Source organism: Pectinophora gossypiella, chromosome 15 (genome assembly GCF_024362695.1).
Source record: "Pectinophora gossypiella chromosome 15, ilPecGoss1.1, whole genome shotgun sequence".
Lineage (NCBI taxonomy): Eukaryota > Metazoa > Arthropoda > Insecta > Lepidoptera > Gelechiidae > Pectinophora > Pectinophora gossypiella.
The window spans coordinates 2,162,545-2,175,348 of record NC_065418.1 but is presented as its reverse complement, the minus strand read 5'-3'; the positions used below and the strand labels follow the sequence as shown (position 1 = coordinate 2,175,348).

General features: G+C 38.7%; 1 protein-coding gene across 1 annotated transcript in view; it reads left to right on the top strand.

The window, feature by feature from the left end:
• The first annotated feature begins 6,291 nt into the window (after positions 1-6,291).
• LOC126373113 (dopamine D2-like receptor) overlaps positions 6,292-12,804 on the top strand; it is a 43,122-nt gene continuing 36,609 nt past the window's right edge. The window contains exon 1 of the mRNA XM_050019117.1: positions 6,292-6,904. Within this exon, the coding sequence (XP_049875074.1) occupies positions 6,422-6,904 (483 nt within the window). The 5' untranslated portion in view covers positions 6,292-6,421. The remainder of the gene's footprint in view (positions 6,905-12,804) is intronic.

The window sequence follows — 12,804 nt, the reverse complement described above, 5'->3', positions numbered from 1 at the left end:
GAGCACAATGGACACAAAATACAGAGATAAAGACAACATAATTAACATCAAGTCTAGTCTAGTGTAGTATTCTAGTAGTCTGAGTTAACATCAAGTGGAATTTTCCGTCGCAAAATCATGTTTTTTCTTTTTTGCGATGGAAAATTCCACTAAATATTAACTCAGAGTAATAAGCTGAATCACCCCTCAGTATTCGTTACCATTTCACTCATATCGCGTACAAGTATTTACAGGCCATACGAGTGCGTTTGGGAGTTAGTGACACCGTAACAAATACTTAGGGGGATGATTCATACCATGATTCTGAGTTGATCAAGTGGAATCAAGTGGCTACTTGACAACCTAGTCAAATAAGATACTATTTTTCGAAACGTCTTTTTTTTTTTTTTTTCTTTGACGTGACTTATTGTAGATTTGCCGCAGATGGCATTAACTACTTGGCCGGACAAATGGGGAGCGCTGAAGGCTCGAAACGTCAAAACGAAAGTTTTCTTTGGAGTTTGTATGGAAATACTGTCCTGTGACGTCATCAATAAATGCGGTCAAACGTCGTACTCATTGTTACTTAATTAATAAATAAAAATCGAAAAAGTAAAATGAGACTGATTTTTAATCATCTTAGACTGGCTTCTATTTATAGATTAGCATTTTAGAATTTATCTTTGACCCAGTCAAATACCCAATTTTTGATTGTATTGGTTGTGTTAATAATAATTTTGTTGACCAATATTTTGTATTTTTTTATTATTATTCAATCAATCAATCAATCAATAATACTTTATTGCACAACAACATATATAAAGGACATTAATATACGAATAAAACATAAGCACAATAGGCGGCCTTATTGCTAAACAGCAATTTCTGCCAGGCAACCTTAGGGTGAAAGAAGATTATTCATTGGAGCACGGGCTGGCATATTATTTTTCTGTTCCTTTTACGTTTATGTTAATATGTGGTTTTATGTAAGTTGTTTTTTTTACTGTGTTTATATTGTTACTGTGGCGTCCTCTAATAATAAATACTTTCTTTCTTTTTTTTCTTTCTTTGTATTGTAGAAAGTCGATTATCGATAGTATTGTATTGGTATCGATACTATCTACACTATTGGTATTTTCTAAACTATCGATAGTGGTCTATCGATAAACAGCACTATTCTAAAGCCACATAGCTAAACGGCTGAGTCGCTCCGTTTTATAGCACCCGTGTCCCGAAATACATGTCCCGGTAACGAGCCCCACAGCTCTTGTCCCGGTTTGTCCAGAATTGTCCTCCGTGGTGTCAGATGGTAGTACATTTGCGTCGAATAGTTCCAATCTTAGGTCTGAATAGACAAACTTATCCTAACTTCAGTAAGCAGGTGTTTATATAGTGGCATTAGCTTCTTTATGTTGGCATTAGGTTGTGAGGTGGAGTACCAACCTCATCAACCCTGGTGTCAGGGTTACTATTGAGCCGCCATAGGCCTCTGACATGACTCACGTAACGACTACTTCCTTACATCAGTAAGTAGTAGCCGGGACTAACGGCTTAACGTGCCTTCCGAAGCACGGATCGTCTTACTTTCGGACCATCTGGTGATCAGCCAGTAAAGTCCTAACCGCACTAGGGATCACAAAGTATTTTTGTGATATGTCCCCACCGGGAATCGAACCCAGGACCTCCGGGTCGTGAGCCCAACGCTCAACCACTAAACCACGGAGTTTTCCGATATTGATGTGGGGAGGTATACTCCGCACTTTAGTCCTCCTACGTTCCTCCAATAAGCACCCTCACATTGACCTGAGTGCTATCAGATTGATGAGCTGTCACCAACAAATGAGAAAACCTTTTGTACCTATGTCCCCATTAAAAAATCCATTAAATCCCATCCCACAAGAAACACTTATTGTTAAAAATGCGCCAAGTTCTATTTCAGCAAAGCTAAGATTGTAGAAAAGTATTAAAGAATTACGCTACATTTACAATATATTTATCAATTATAATCCACAAGAAAGTACCTATTAATTATTTTATCTATCAAATAGTGCAACATCAGTTAAAAAGGATTTTATTTCTGAATATTTTAAGATTAGAATTATTACGCCAGTACTTTTACAGTACTTTTAGTAAACACTAAACAACGGGCCTTACGCAAGCGTTGTCCCGTTTTCATGTGTGAACCCATAACCTAACTTTAAGATGTGATAGGTCTGGATTTGAATCTGCGACCTCACAATGAGAGTCACTTTCTTTCAACTAGACTACCACGGTTCGGGAAAGTCTATAATAGACAATATTTTTTATAGTAAATAGTTGACGCTTCGACACCTGTCACCATACAATCTATCACAATAAGTATCTTAGCACTGTTGACTGCAATAAGTTGCAGCTGCTGTTGCTGCTGTTGCAGTTGTTGTTGTTGTTGCTGCTGTTGTTGTTGCTGCAGTAAGTTGTTGTTGTTGAAGATAATTCTTCTGATTACTTGTAAGCTTTACTTTTACAATTTGTGGTTTAGTTTTTTTTCTACTCGGAACCCTCCACTTCACCACCTTACAGTCTCACTTCTATACACCTCTGCCTACCCCGTCTGGGATACAAGCGTTTATGTTAAGTTACTTTGATCTAGCGTGCGTGAATGAATCGATTGATGAATATAGAGGTAGCAAGAGAAATATATCAGGATCGAATCAAATAGAATTCCAGAGTTTTAAGTTTACGAGGTTTTCATAATTAAAACACATAATACCGGGTTCTTACCGCGTTTAAAACAGGGATATGAGACTCCGGTATTATGTGTTTTAATTAGAATTCCATAGTCTCTACTTACCCTGGTGGGGATTAGGTGTGAATGTATGTATGTACTTGTGGCTCCGTCCATCTCATTAAGGATCGCGGTCGTAACTTCATGTACGATGTCAGAAATCTGCGAACTTGGTTTGCGCTCTACCATGCGCTATGTTAAAATACCTAAGCACTATGTTTCCATCAACGACATGATCTAGTGCTTGCAAAATGTGATTAATGAAGGTGAAAAACAAATTTTACAAATAAAAACGTTCAGGAAATGTTTTCGCTGGCGTATTTTATTACCACTGCAGTTTAAATTAAATTGCTATAATTTATCAGTGTGATGGAGTATGCTCCACGATCAATGCTCCTCTGATCGATCAACAAAAACAGCTCCCAGGCATTGTCCCGTTTTTGACACTAGTTTAAAAACTGTCGATCTTAGATTAAGTGTGTATTTACCATAATTGATACCTGTGTACCTATTTATTTTGAAGCATCTGCTATTTCTTTGAGGTGCCTACTCTACAAAAAAATATAAAGAGGAGATAGGGAAAGCGGGAAAAAACATTTATCAATCTTTATTTAAGAGGACGTTTAGGTAATAAATTACTGGTCATTACTCCATTTTAAGGGATATCAAAATAACAAAACCGAGTTTGTACGTAAAATTTATTCAAATCCATCTCGCACTGTGAATATTTGATCGTAAATTTCGTAAATTTCGGATTCCAGGAACGTCGGAATTTATCTGTGAAATGAACCGTCGACCATCAAGCCTAATGATGTGTTCAATATTTTTTCATCAAGTTTCTATGGTAGGTTTTATATTGATTTTTGTATCGTCAGACACATCATTTACTGATCACTATTGGTCGTTCACCGACTAGATGGACTGATCAAGTTAAAGACGCGTCGTCATCCAAGTTCTACACAGTAGTAAGGGAAGCGCTGGACAGGAACCGGTGGAGGCAAATCATACGCTCCAGGTGCAACCCTGATGCTGACCACGATCCTCAGATATGAGGGACCGACCAAGAGAGAGAGAGAGAGAGAGAGAGAGAGAGAGAGAGAGAGAGAGAGAGCATTTCCTTACCTCTATTTCCTCTTCATCTTCATAATCTATCTACTCCTTTTCTTCCATAGTATATGTAGTAGTTTAAGTAGTGATATTTATTTATTATAACAATTATAATTATGTGTATTATTATTATGTAGTTTATGTAGTCAAAAGTGTATTTATTTTTATATGCACAAGTATTCCCATGCTGCACTATCCCGCTATATTACCTAATATTCAATATCTCCTATACTTAAAGGTTGTCTGGAAGAGATTGCTACTTAGCAATAAGGCCGCCTATTGTACTAATTCTATTTCTCTTTTGTTTTGTATTTTGTTTTTTCCTGTTTGTGCAATAAAGTATTTGTTATGTTATGTTATGTTATGAGAGTTTCAATCTTCACAGAATAGAAATCCAATCCTTAGGTTCGCAAAACAACAATACACCTAGCATTATCCCGTTTTTCACAGGATCCGCTCACCTAACCTGAAGATTAGATAGGATCGGTTTTTTTACTAAAAACCTTTTTTTGCGAATACGCATTTCTCGGGGATGCGGGTTTCCTCACGATGTTTTCCTTCACCGCTGAACACGTGATAATCATTTATGATCCAAACATGAATTCGAAAACAAATTCGACAATCATTGGTTTAGACCTGTGCTGGATTCGAACCTGCGACCTCAAGGTTAGAAGCAAGCGTTCTACCAACTGGGCTACTCCAAAAAAACAATAAATACTGGAATTGTCGTCGTGGTTCACGCCGCGACGTGTGCTGAGTCCCTTTATCTTAGGACGTCCACCACCACCTTTTAATCATTTCGACGAACATTATTTTTGCTTTGTTGTAATTGTTTTGTGAAAATGTTAAGTGATGTTATTGTCTTGTGTTTGTTTGTGGCGTCCTTTTATAATAAACAATTTCTTTTCTATTCTGGGTTGGACAACCTTTTCCCACGTTGTATTTTTTTGTACAGAACCGTTTCCTTTCGATTTGGATTTAAAGATATCGTGTCGTGTGAGGAAACCCACATTCCCGAGAAATGCATTTTCGGTGGTATGTGTCCTAACCTGTATTGGGCTGGTTTTCTTTTCCCGGGTTGGAAGGTCAGACAGAAGCGACTGCTTCTGAAAAAAACCGGACCTGGGAAAATGAAATAATGCTAGGGAGCTGATGGATTTAAAAATGTCGTATTACCCACATACTCTAAAGGGCAAAATTACATTTGTTCAGTTTTCAAAATTCAAATTCAAATTCAAAAATATCTTTATTCAGTAGGTAACATAGTTACACTTTGAATCGTCAATTTTTACATAACGAACGTCTCATCCGCCTAAAACTACTGCAGCTTCTCACAACCTGTGTAGCCGGGGAAAAGAAGCTGCAAGAAAAACCTAGGCACAGGGCCCAAGACGTTCTTTTTGACCTAATGATACCATCAGCTTCAGTAAAGCAAGCTGCATCGAACCATGTGAGTGGTATATTTTATCTTTATTAAATTAGTGTCATAGATACATTTACAGGGTGTTAATGGCATCGTAACGAAAACTTTGAGGGATGAATCAGACTATAAAAAAAAAAAAATTTTTTTTTTTAATGATTACTTCTTTTTTTTCTATACCTTTGCGATAGAAAATGTTAGCGTATGAGGGCAGCGTCTCTCTTCTTCTTCTAATTCTTTTATCCCCTATTGGGATATAGGGCTCGAATGACAAATATCCTCTCCTCGCGATCTTTTGCAGTCTGTGTAGAGAGTTTTCAACTCTCGGTCTACCGAGCCAGGTCTCTTTGGGCCATGAGGGCAGCGGAGGTAATCGTAAATGACAAAATGGGATCTATCAGTCAATAGCAGTAAACGATAGCGCGTGTCACAAGCCCTAATTTGACCGCTATTTACGTCAATTCCTCCTGAATGGGACTGTGGAAAGATTAATACCAATCTAACCGCCTCATTTGTCTAGAGCGAACCATTCGCACTTCGGTCCAGTACACATTCACACGTGCCAAACTAGATATTACACTCCATCACAAATAGCTTGATAAAATTGAAATGACGTGGTTTCCAGGATGTGGTTAATGGTAACAGCCTCGTCCCCTATTACACCCCCTTGTTAGCATTCCTAATTCCCATCTAATTCTGCGGCCTTTTTCGGATTTCTTGGTTGGTTGCATTTACATTGGTTTAGGCCTGTGCTGGATTAGAACCTGCGACCTCAAAGTTCGAGGCAAGTGTTCTACCAACTGGGCTACCACGGCTCTTATACTTAAGTAATTTTTCAAAAAAAAAAGCATTAATCAAATTCATGAACACGCAATAAACTTTTCATCATGAGATGGATACAACGCGGTCCCGAAATTCGAAACATTTAATTTCCGGCGTGCACCGCCGTCCATCCCCAACTCTGACAAAGCAAAACTCACAGACAGCTATTTGACGAAAAAAAAATTTGTTCCAGGTTGGTGCTCCCGCAGAATGAACAGCGAAACCCGAAAATGGAGAAAATGTGGCAGAAAACGCGTGGTACGGAACGGCGTTACATCACAACCCCATTCTAGCGACTCAACCGTGCGCTGAAGATATCAATTTGAATAATGCACAGGGAAATCGAGAATCTGAACACGAACGCGATGGATCCAGCCTACATTTGCACGAGCGAATGTCACAACGCAACAGAAATAACGTTTCCGCTAAAACCGCCGGACCCCAACGACACGTTTTTGAATCGTCAGTTCATGGAAGACAGATCGATAAACCAGAGTGACTCAATTAATTTGCGAATGGTTCTCGATCTGAATAGCTCACTCAGTGAAATGTACGGGGATAGAACGATTAACGGATCGTTTTCGAACAGCACGTTTGAAAATGGAACGTGTAGGGATGTGCATGTGTATAACTTTTGGGCGTTATCGTTACTAGTGTTCCCGTTATTAACGTTATTTGGAAATGTTCTAGTGATAATGAGTGTAGTTAAAGAGAGGAGTCTTCAAACAGCGACGAATTACTTTATTGTGAGTCTGGCTGTAGCCGACTTGTTGGTAGCCGTGGTGGTGATGCCGTTCGGAGTATACTATTTGGTGAGTAGTTACCTGATAAAATAACTTTTACAATACAATACAAATACAAGAAATAAAAAGAAATAATTACAAAAAGAATAAAAAAAATAACTAAAAGAAAAATAATTTAACAAAAAAATAATTATTAAAAATAATATAAATATAAAAACTATGGATGACGCTGTTACCCATTTTCTCATTACTCGGGGTACATAATTATTCAAAAATATAATGTAATGGCCTCCGTGGTCTAGTGGTTAGAGCGTAACGAGACTGTCCTTTATTTGGTAAGGACTTTTCAGGCTTGAATCACCTGATTATCCGAAAAAGTAAGATGATTCCATGCTTCGGAGGGCACATTAAGCCGTTGGTCCCGGCTATTAGCCGTAAAAACACCTCCACCAACCCGCATTGGGGCAGCGTGGTGGAGTATGCTCCATACCCCCTCCGGTTGATTGAGGAGGCCTGTGCCCAGCAGTGGGACGTATATAGGCTGTTTATGTTATGTTATGTATTACATACTATCTAAGTCTCCGTTCAGTACAAAAAATGGAGAACTACTGATAAGGTGTCCATTTCTATTTCATAAATAGTGAAAAAGGACACTAAAATCACGTGTCGATGAAATTGCTGATATCCATTTTATCTCTTGGTTCACTTTTTCATTTTCAGAACGTCAAAGGTATATTATTACCCTGACAGTTTTATCTTTGATGTCCAAAACATCGATTCCACTCAGACACACTTTAAATAATATGTAGCAATGAAAGTTCCGGATTTTCCTGGATATTTTTTCCCCAAAACCCGGACATCGTACTCCCGGAAATTAGATGCAATAAAATTTTACGATACGCGTCCAGAATTCCGATGGTACGGTATCGTATCAAATGTCGTACATAATGGAGTTAACGGAGACTTAAAACACCTGTTAGAGCCTGTTAATATTATTGTTGTAAGGATTTCTTTTCAAGATTTTAGCTTTGGGCACTTATACCAAAATAAAAAAGTAAAAAACAAAAAGAAAACATTTTATTGTTTGAAGACGCCACTAACTATAAAATAACATCTCCTTTATGTTTACGAGAAAAAAAACAAAAGAAAACAAATAAAAATTGTTCATCATTCCACACATAAAAATATTTAAAATAATAATGATATGTTTCATTACATAAAATTACATTAAATTTGGACTTATATAGTTCATAATAATAGTAAACAAATAATACATAACATAATCTCATAACTATATTCCGAATTGGGCTAGTAGAAATACATCTATCGCATGATGCACTGAGAACCCACACCTCACCGAGCTTTATGTTAGACCAACCAACGTGATGGTAGTGAGCGGTATCGCCGTCTATAATGGTCGAGCCAACTGTGATAGTGAAAATTGCACATAAGATAAATTAATAACTCATTGGTGCAAGTCCGGTTCTGGGTTGCGAACCGACGATCCACGTGTGAGAATAAGAAACAAGCCGGTTATACATAGGACCACACACACACAGTGACTTACATCATCATCATCACTAATTTAAGAGCTACGCTCTTATCGGTGAAACATTCCTTTCCATACATTGTTTTAAGTTTACGCGGTTATTATCATAATTAAAACACATAATAACGGGTTCTTACCGCGTCCCACTCCCGGGGAGTCTCATATCCCCATTTAAACGCGGTAAGAACCCGTTATTATGTGTTTTAATTATTCCTTTCCATGCTACTTTTTAGGGACAAATAGGACAGTAGTTTCCCTCTTGCCTTCTGCCCCGCAGTACAGTCTGACGCGAGTGAGATGTCGCCCAGAGTAATCTATTTCAAAGCCGTACTAAATAGGACTCCTGTCCTCCACCTCTAAATAGTACTGACAGTTACTGCGCCCTGCTGCTGCTGACTTCTCTCTCTCTTTACTTAAGAGCTGCGCTCTCGTCGGTGAAGTAACCGCCATTTCTCTCTTCTCCCCGCCAAATCCTTCACCTCCTGATACGACACGACCTGCACCTTCGCTTTTATTAAATGTTCTTCTAGGTCTACCCCTTCTTCTCCTTCATTCATTTTTTCCTTCTATGATGTTTTTATAAACGAATCGTGTCGTATTGTGTCAATCATACTTCCTCTCCGGTTCTTTACTAGTCTTTATTATGATTCTTTTTGCTGTGACTTACAACAACAACAAAAAATAAACAACAATACAAAAACACGAAACAGAAGAAGACTACTAAGTCATTACGGGACGGTGATACTGGAGAAATAATTGGTAGCATTGGCCGCTGAGAAGTAAGATTTGGGAACTGTCGAATTTTACCCCAAACTTATATTATTTGGACCCTTATCAGGTAAGGGCACAACGTGCATACATTAGTGGGCAAAGGTTTCAAAACGACCCGAACTTTAGAATAAGCCCACGTATTTCAAAATCCATTTACATATGATACGTGAGGAATTAAGAATGTAATTGTTTGTCCCTTGTTTGGTGACTCACTCACAAACGTGATGATACAAAGGTACAGTCAAAGAGCAAAAGTTCAGTCACTGAGCGAATTATTTGTAGACATTGGTGAAATTATGAACCATTAGTTGTCATAATTAAAAAACTTAAGTTTTTGTAGGTATTTTCATTCTATTACAGAAACGACATGTAACCAGGAGGTCTTAAGTGCAACCAGTTAATTTATTACTTTGCAAGAAACTGATAGGACTTATGCACCTTATCGTACATGACTTGTAATTTTTTTGACGTGACTTATTGTAGATTTGCCGCAGATGGCATTAACTTCTTGGCTGGACGAATGGCGAGCGCTGAGGGCTCTCACCTGTTACAAAATCGCGGCTCAGGGCGTCGTCTGAGTGTATCATATTTGAAAGAATTAATCAACCCTTGTGGGTCGTTAGCGATAAGCGCCGAATAAGGGAAGAAAGACTGTCTGTCTGAAATGTCTTTTGATTACTTTAGGCTCTAGACATCTAATTAGAGATTACAGCGTAAGTTTATTAAGAAACTTTGAGGACCCTATTCAAGAATAGCAAAACGTGGGTACGTTCTCTCCTCACGGGATGTCCAGCTTCATCTCTTCAAACTTCTGAGGGGCCTGATTTAGAATGAGTAAATAACATTCGCCTTCCAAAGTATTCGAGTCTGAAGTTCTACTCTCTCGAGATTAGTAACTGCATCGACGGTGCGACCGAATAGACAATTAATGATCGAATAAAAAAGAAACGTCATCCCTTATCTCAACTAGATACAACATAACATAACAAATACTTTATTGCACAAACAGGAAAAAACAAAATACAAAACAAAAGAGAAATAGAATTAGTACAATAGGCGGCCTTAATAATATATTTTTATTTTTTATATTTTTTTATATAATATATTTTTTAAGTTTTTTTGACGTTGTTTATTGTATACGTATATTTGCTGCATATGGCATTAACTATTTGGACAGACAAAGAGGGATGAGGGAAGCGGGTGGCGGCATTCTGTTTGGCTCACTCACGACCCTCGCGTCGATAGGTCATGAAATTTGTCGCGACATCATAAGATGGCAGGTCATCAGCAACACGCCTGTATCCCGAAAGGGTAAGACAGAGGTGTTAACCTAAAATAAACAAAACTCCTCGCCGCCTATGTTTAGGTCCCGTGTAATCGGGGATGAGCCTATTACCATTAACCGGGCACAAATGTTGTAAAACATTTGATATTAATTATCTATGATCCCAAGATGATTTCATTCTTCATCAGCGTAAAAGCCTGAGCCAAGATTCGAACACCACAATGTAAACCACGAGTTCTTCGGACAGGGGGTTAAAATGCCCACATCGAAGCAATTCATCTAAGAAAGCAATATTGCTATTTGACATTTGGTTTGCATTGCGCACTTACTTTTATATGCGCAAATGTCATATTAGCATCAGACACCTGTATTGAATCCGTGACAGTCCTGGGGGGTTAAAATGGTCACATCGAAGCAATTCATCTAAGAAAGCAATATTGCTATTTGACATTTGTTTGCTTGGCGCACTTACTTTTATATGCGCAAATGTCACATTGCAATATTGCTTTCTAAGATGAATTGCTTCGATGTGACCATTTTAACCCCCCAGGACTGTCACGGATTCAATACAGGTGTCTGATGCTAATCTGACCTACTTGTCAGATGTGTAAACAGAACGCGGTTGTCAGTTGATAAAGATTTTTATCGTGCATAAATTTAGATACAGTTAGGAGTCTAGACGTTGTGTTGCCGATGCCACAAGTTTTACGACGTGTCTAAAGTCACAGATCGTATAAGTCCACTCTGAAAATAGTTCATGAATTATTCGGACCGATAAATGAACTAGTGTTTACGTACTCTTGTTTCATGTAGAAGTTTTTTTTTTACAAATGTGCTAAGATCTCCTTTTAGTGACAAACCACGTAAGCGCCAATTTGAATAATCACATTCTGACTTGATAACGGCCTACGTGGTCCAGTGGTTGAGCGTTGGGCTCACGATCCGGAGGCCCCGGGTTCGAATCCCGGTGGGGACATATTACAAAAATCACTTTGTGACCCCTAGTTTGGATAGGACATTACAAGCTGATCACCTGATTGTCCGAAAGTAAGATGATCCGTGCTTCGGAAGGCGCGTTGAGCCGTTGGTCCCGGTTACTACTTACTGATGTAAGTATGTAGTCGTTACATGAGCCATGTAAGGGGCCTATGGCGGCTCAATAATAACCCTGACACCAGGGTTGATGAGGTTGGTGGTAGATGGGTGTGTCTGCAGGAATCGGAGCCATTATAACTTTAACGCTGTACAACACCATATTGTTTTTGGTGAATGTAGTCTGGAAAGCCCCTCATTAGATTAGATATATACCTAGTTGACCCAGTCCTGTCTGTTAATGTATTATAGAGGGACGTGACAACCAGAACACGTCTGCGCCATTTTTTTATCCGAATGAAAATGACTCCGTAATGGATTCCAACGTGATATATTGCTGAACTTTATGAGAGCCTTCAGCGCTGCCCATTTGTCCGGCCAAGTAGTAATGCCATCTGCGCCAAATAAAAAAGTCACGTCAAAAAAAATTGGTAATGATATGTTCCAATTGTAAAATGACTGCCTGTTCTGTACTTATGTGTCAAAAGATATTTAAACTAAGTAAATAGATTTTCGCATTAGAGGAGCTCGGTGGCGCAGCGGTAAACGCGCTCGGTCTGCGATTGTTGAAGTTAAGCAACTTTCGCAAAGGCCGGTCATAGGATGGGTGACCATAAAAAAAAGTTTTCATCTCGAGCTCCTCCGTGCTTCGGAAGGCACGTTAAGCCGTTGGTCCCGGCTGCATTAGCAGTCGTTAATAACCATCAATCCGCACTGGGCCCGCGTGATGGTTTAAGGCCCGATCTCCCTATCCATCCATAGGGAAGGCCCGTGCCCCAGCAGTGGGGACGTTTATGGGCGGATGATGATGATGAAATAGATTTTCATCCAACATCCAAATGTGTTTTTTGAAAAAGGCGCCACGTGGTTTACACTATAAAGCAACGTCAGTCAATTGAAATCGCCAATGAGGCACTTTCCAGGCTATATTCCTCAAAAACAATACAGATAGTGCTATAAAGATTTCAAATCAAATCAAATATGCTTTATTGCACACAACATACAAAACAAATTTACACAAATGGATGATTTCCCTTCGTTTAACCTTCTAATGTCATGGATAACAGACATATGCATCTTTTACCTTTGTTTATGAGTACAAATGATGCCCTTTTCTACGTCACCCAGGCACAATTATATCTTCCACCCATTATTATTCTGATCAAAATAAAGAAAAGCATTATAATAAGCAACATCATTATGTCAACAATTCTTTGTATATATCATCATAAACTGCCTATATACGTCCCACTGCTGGGCACAGGCCTCCCC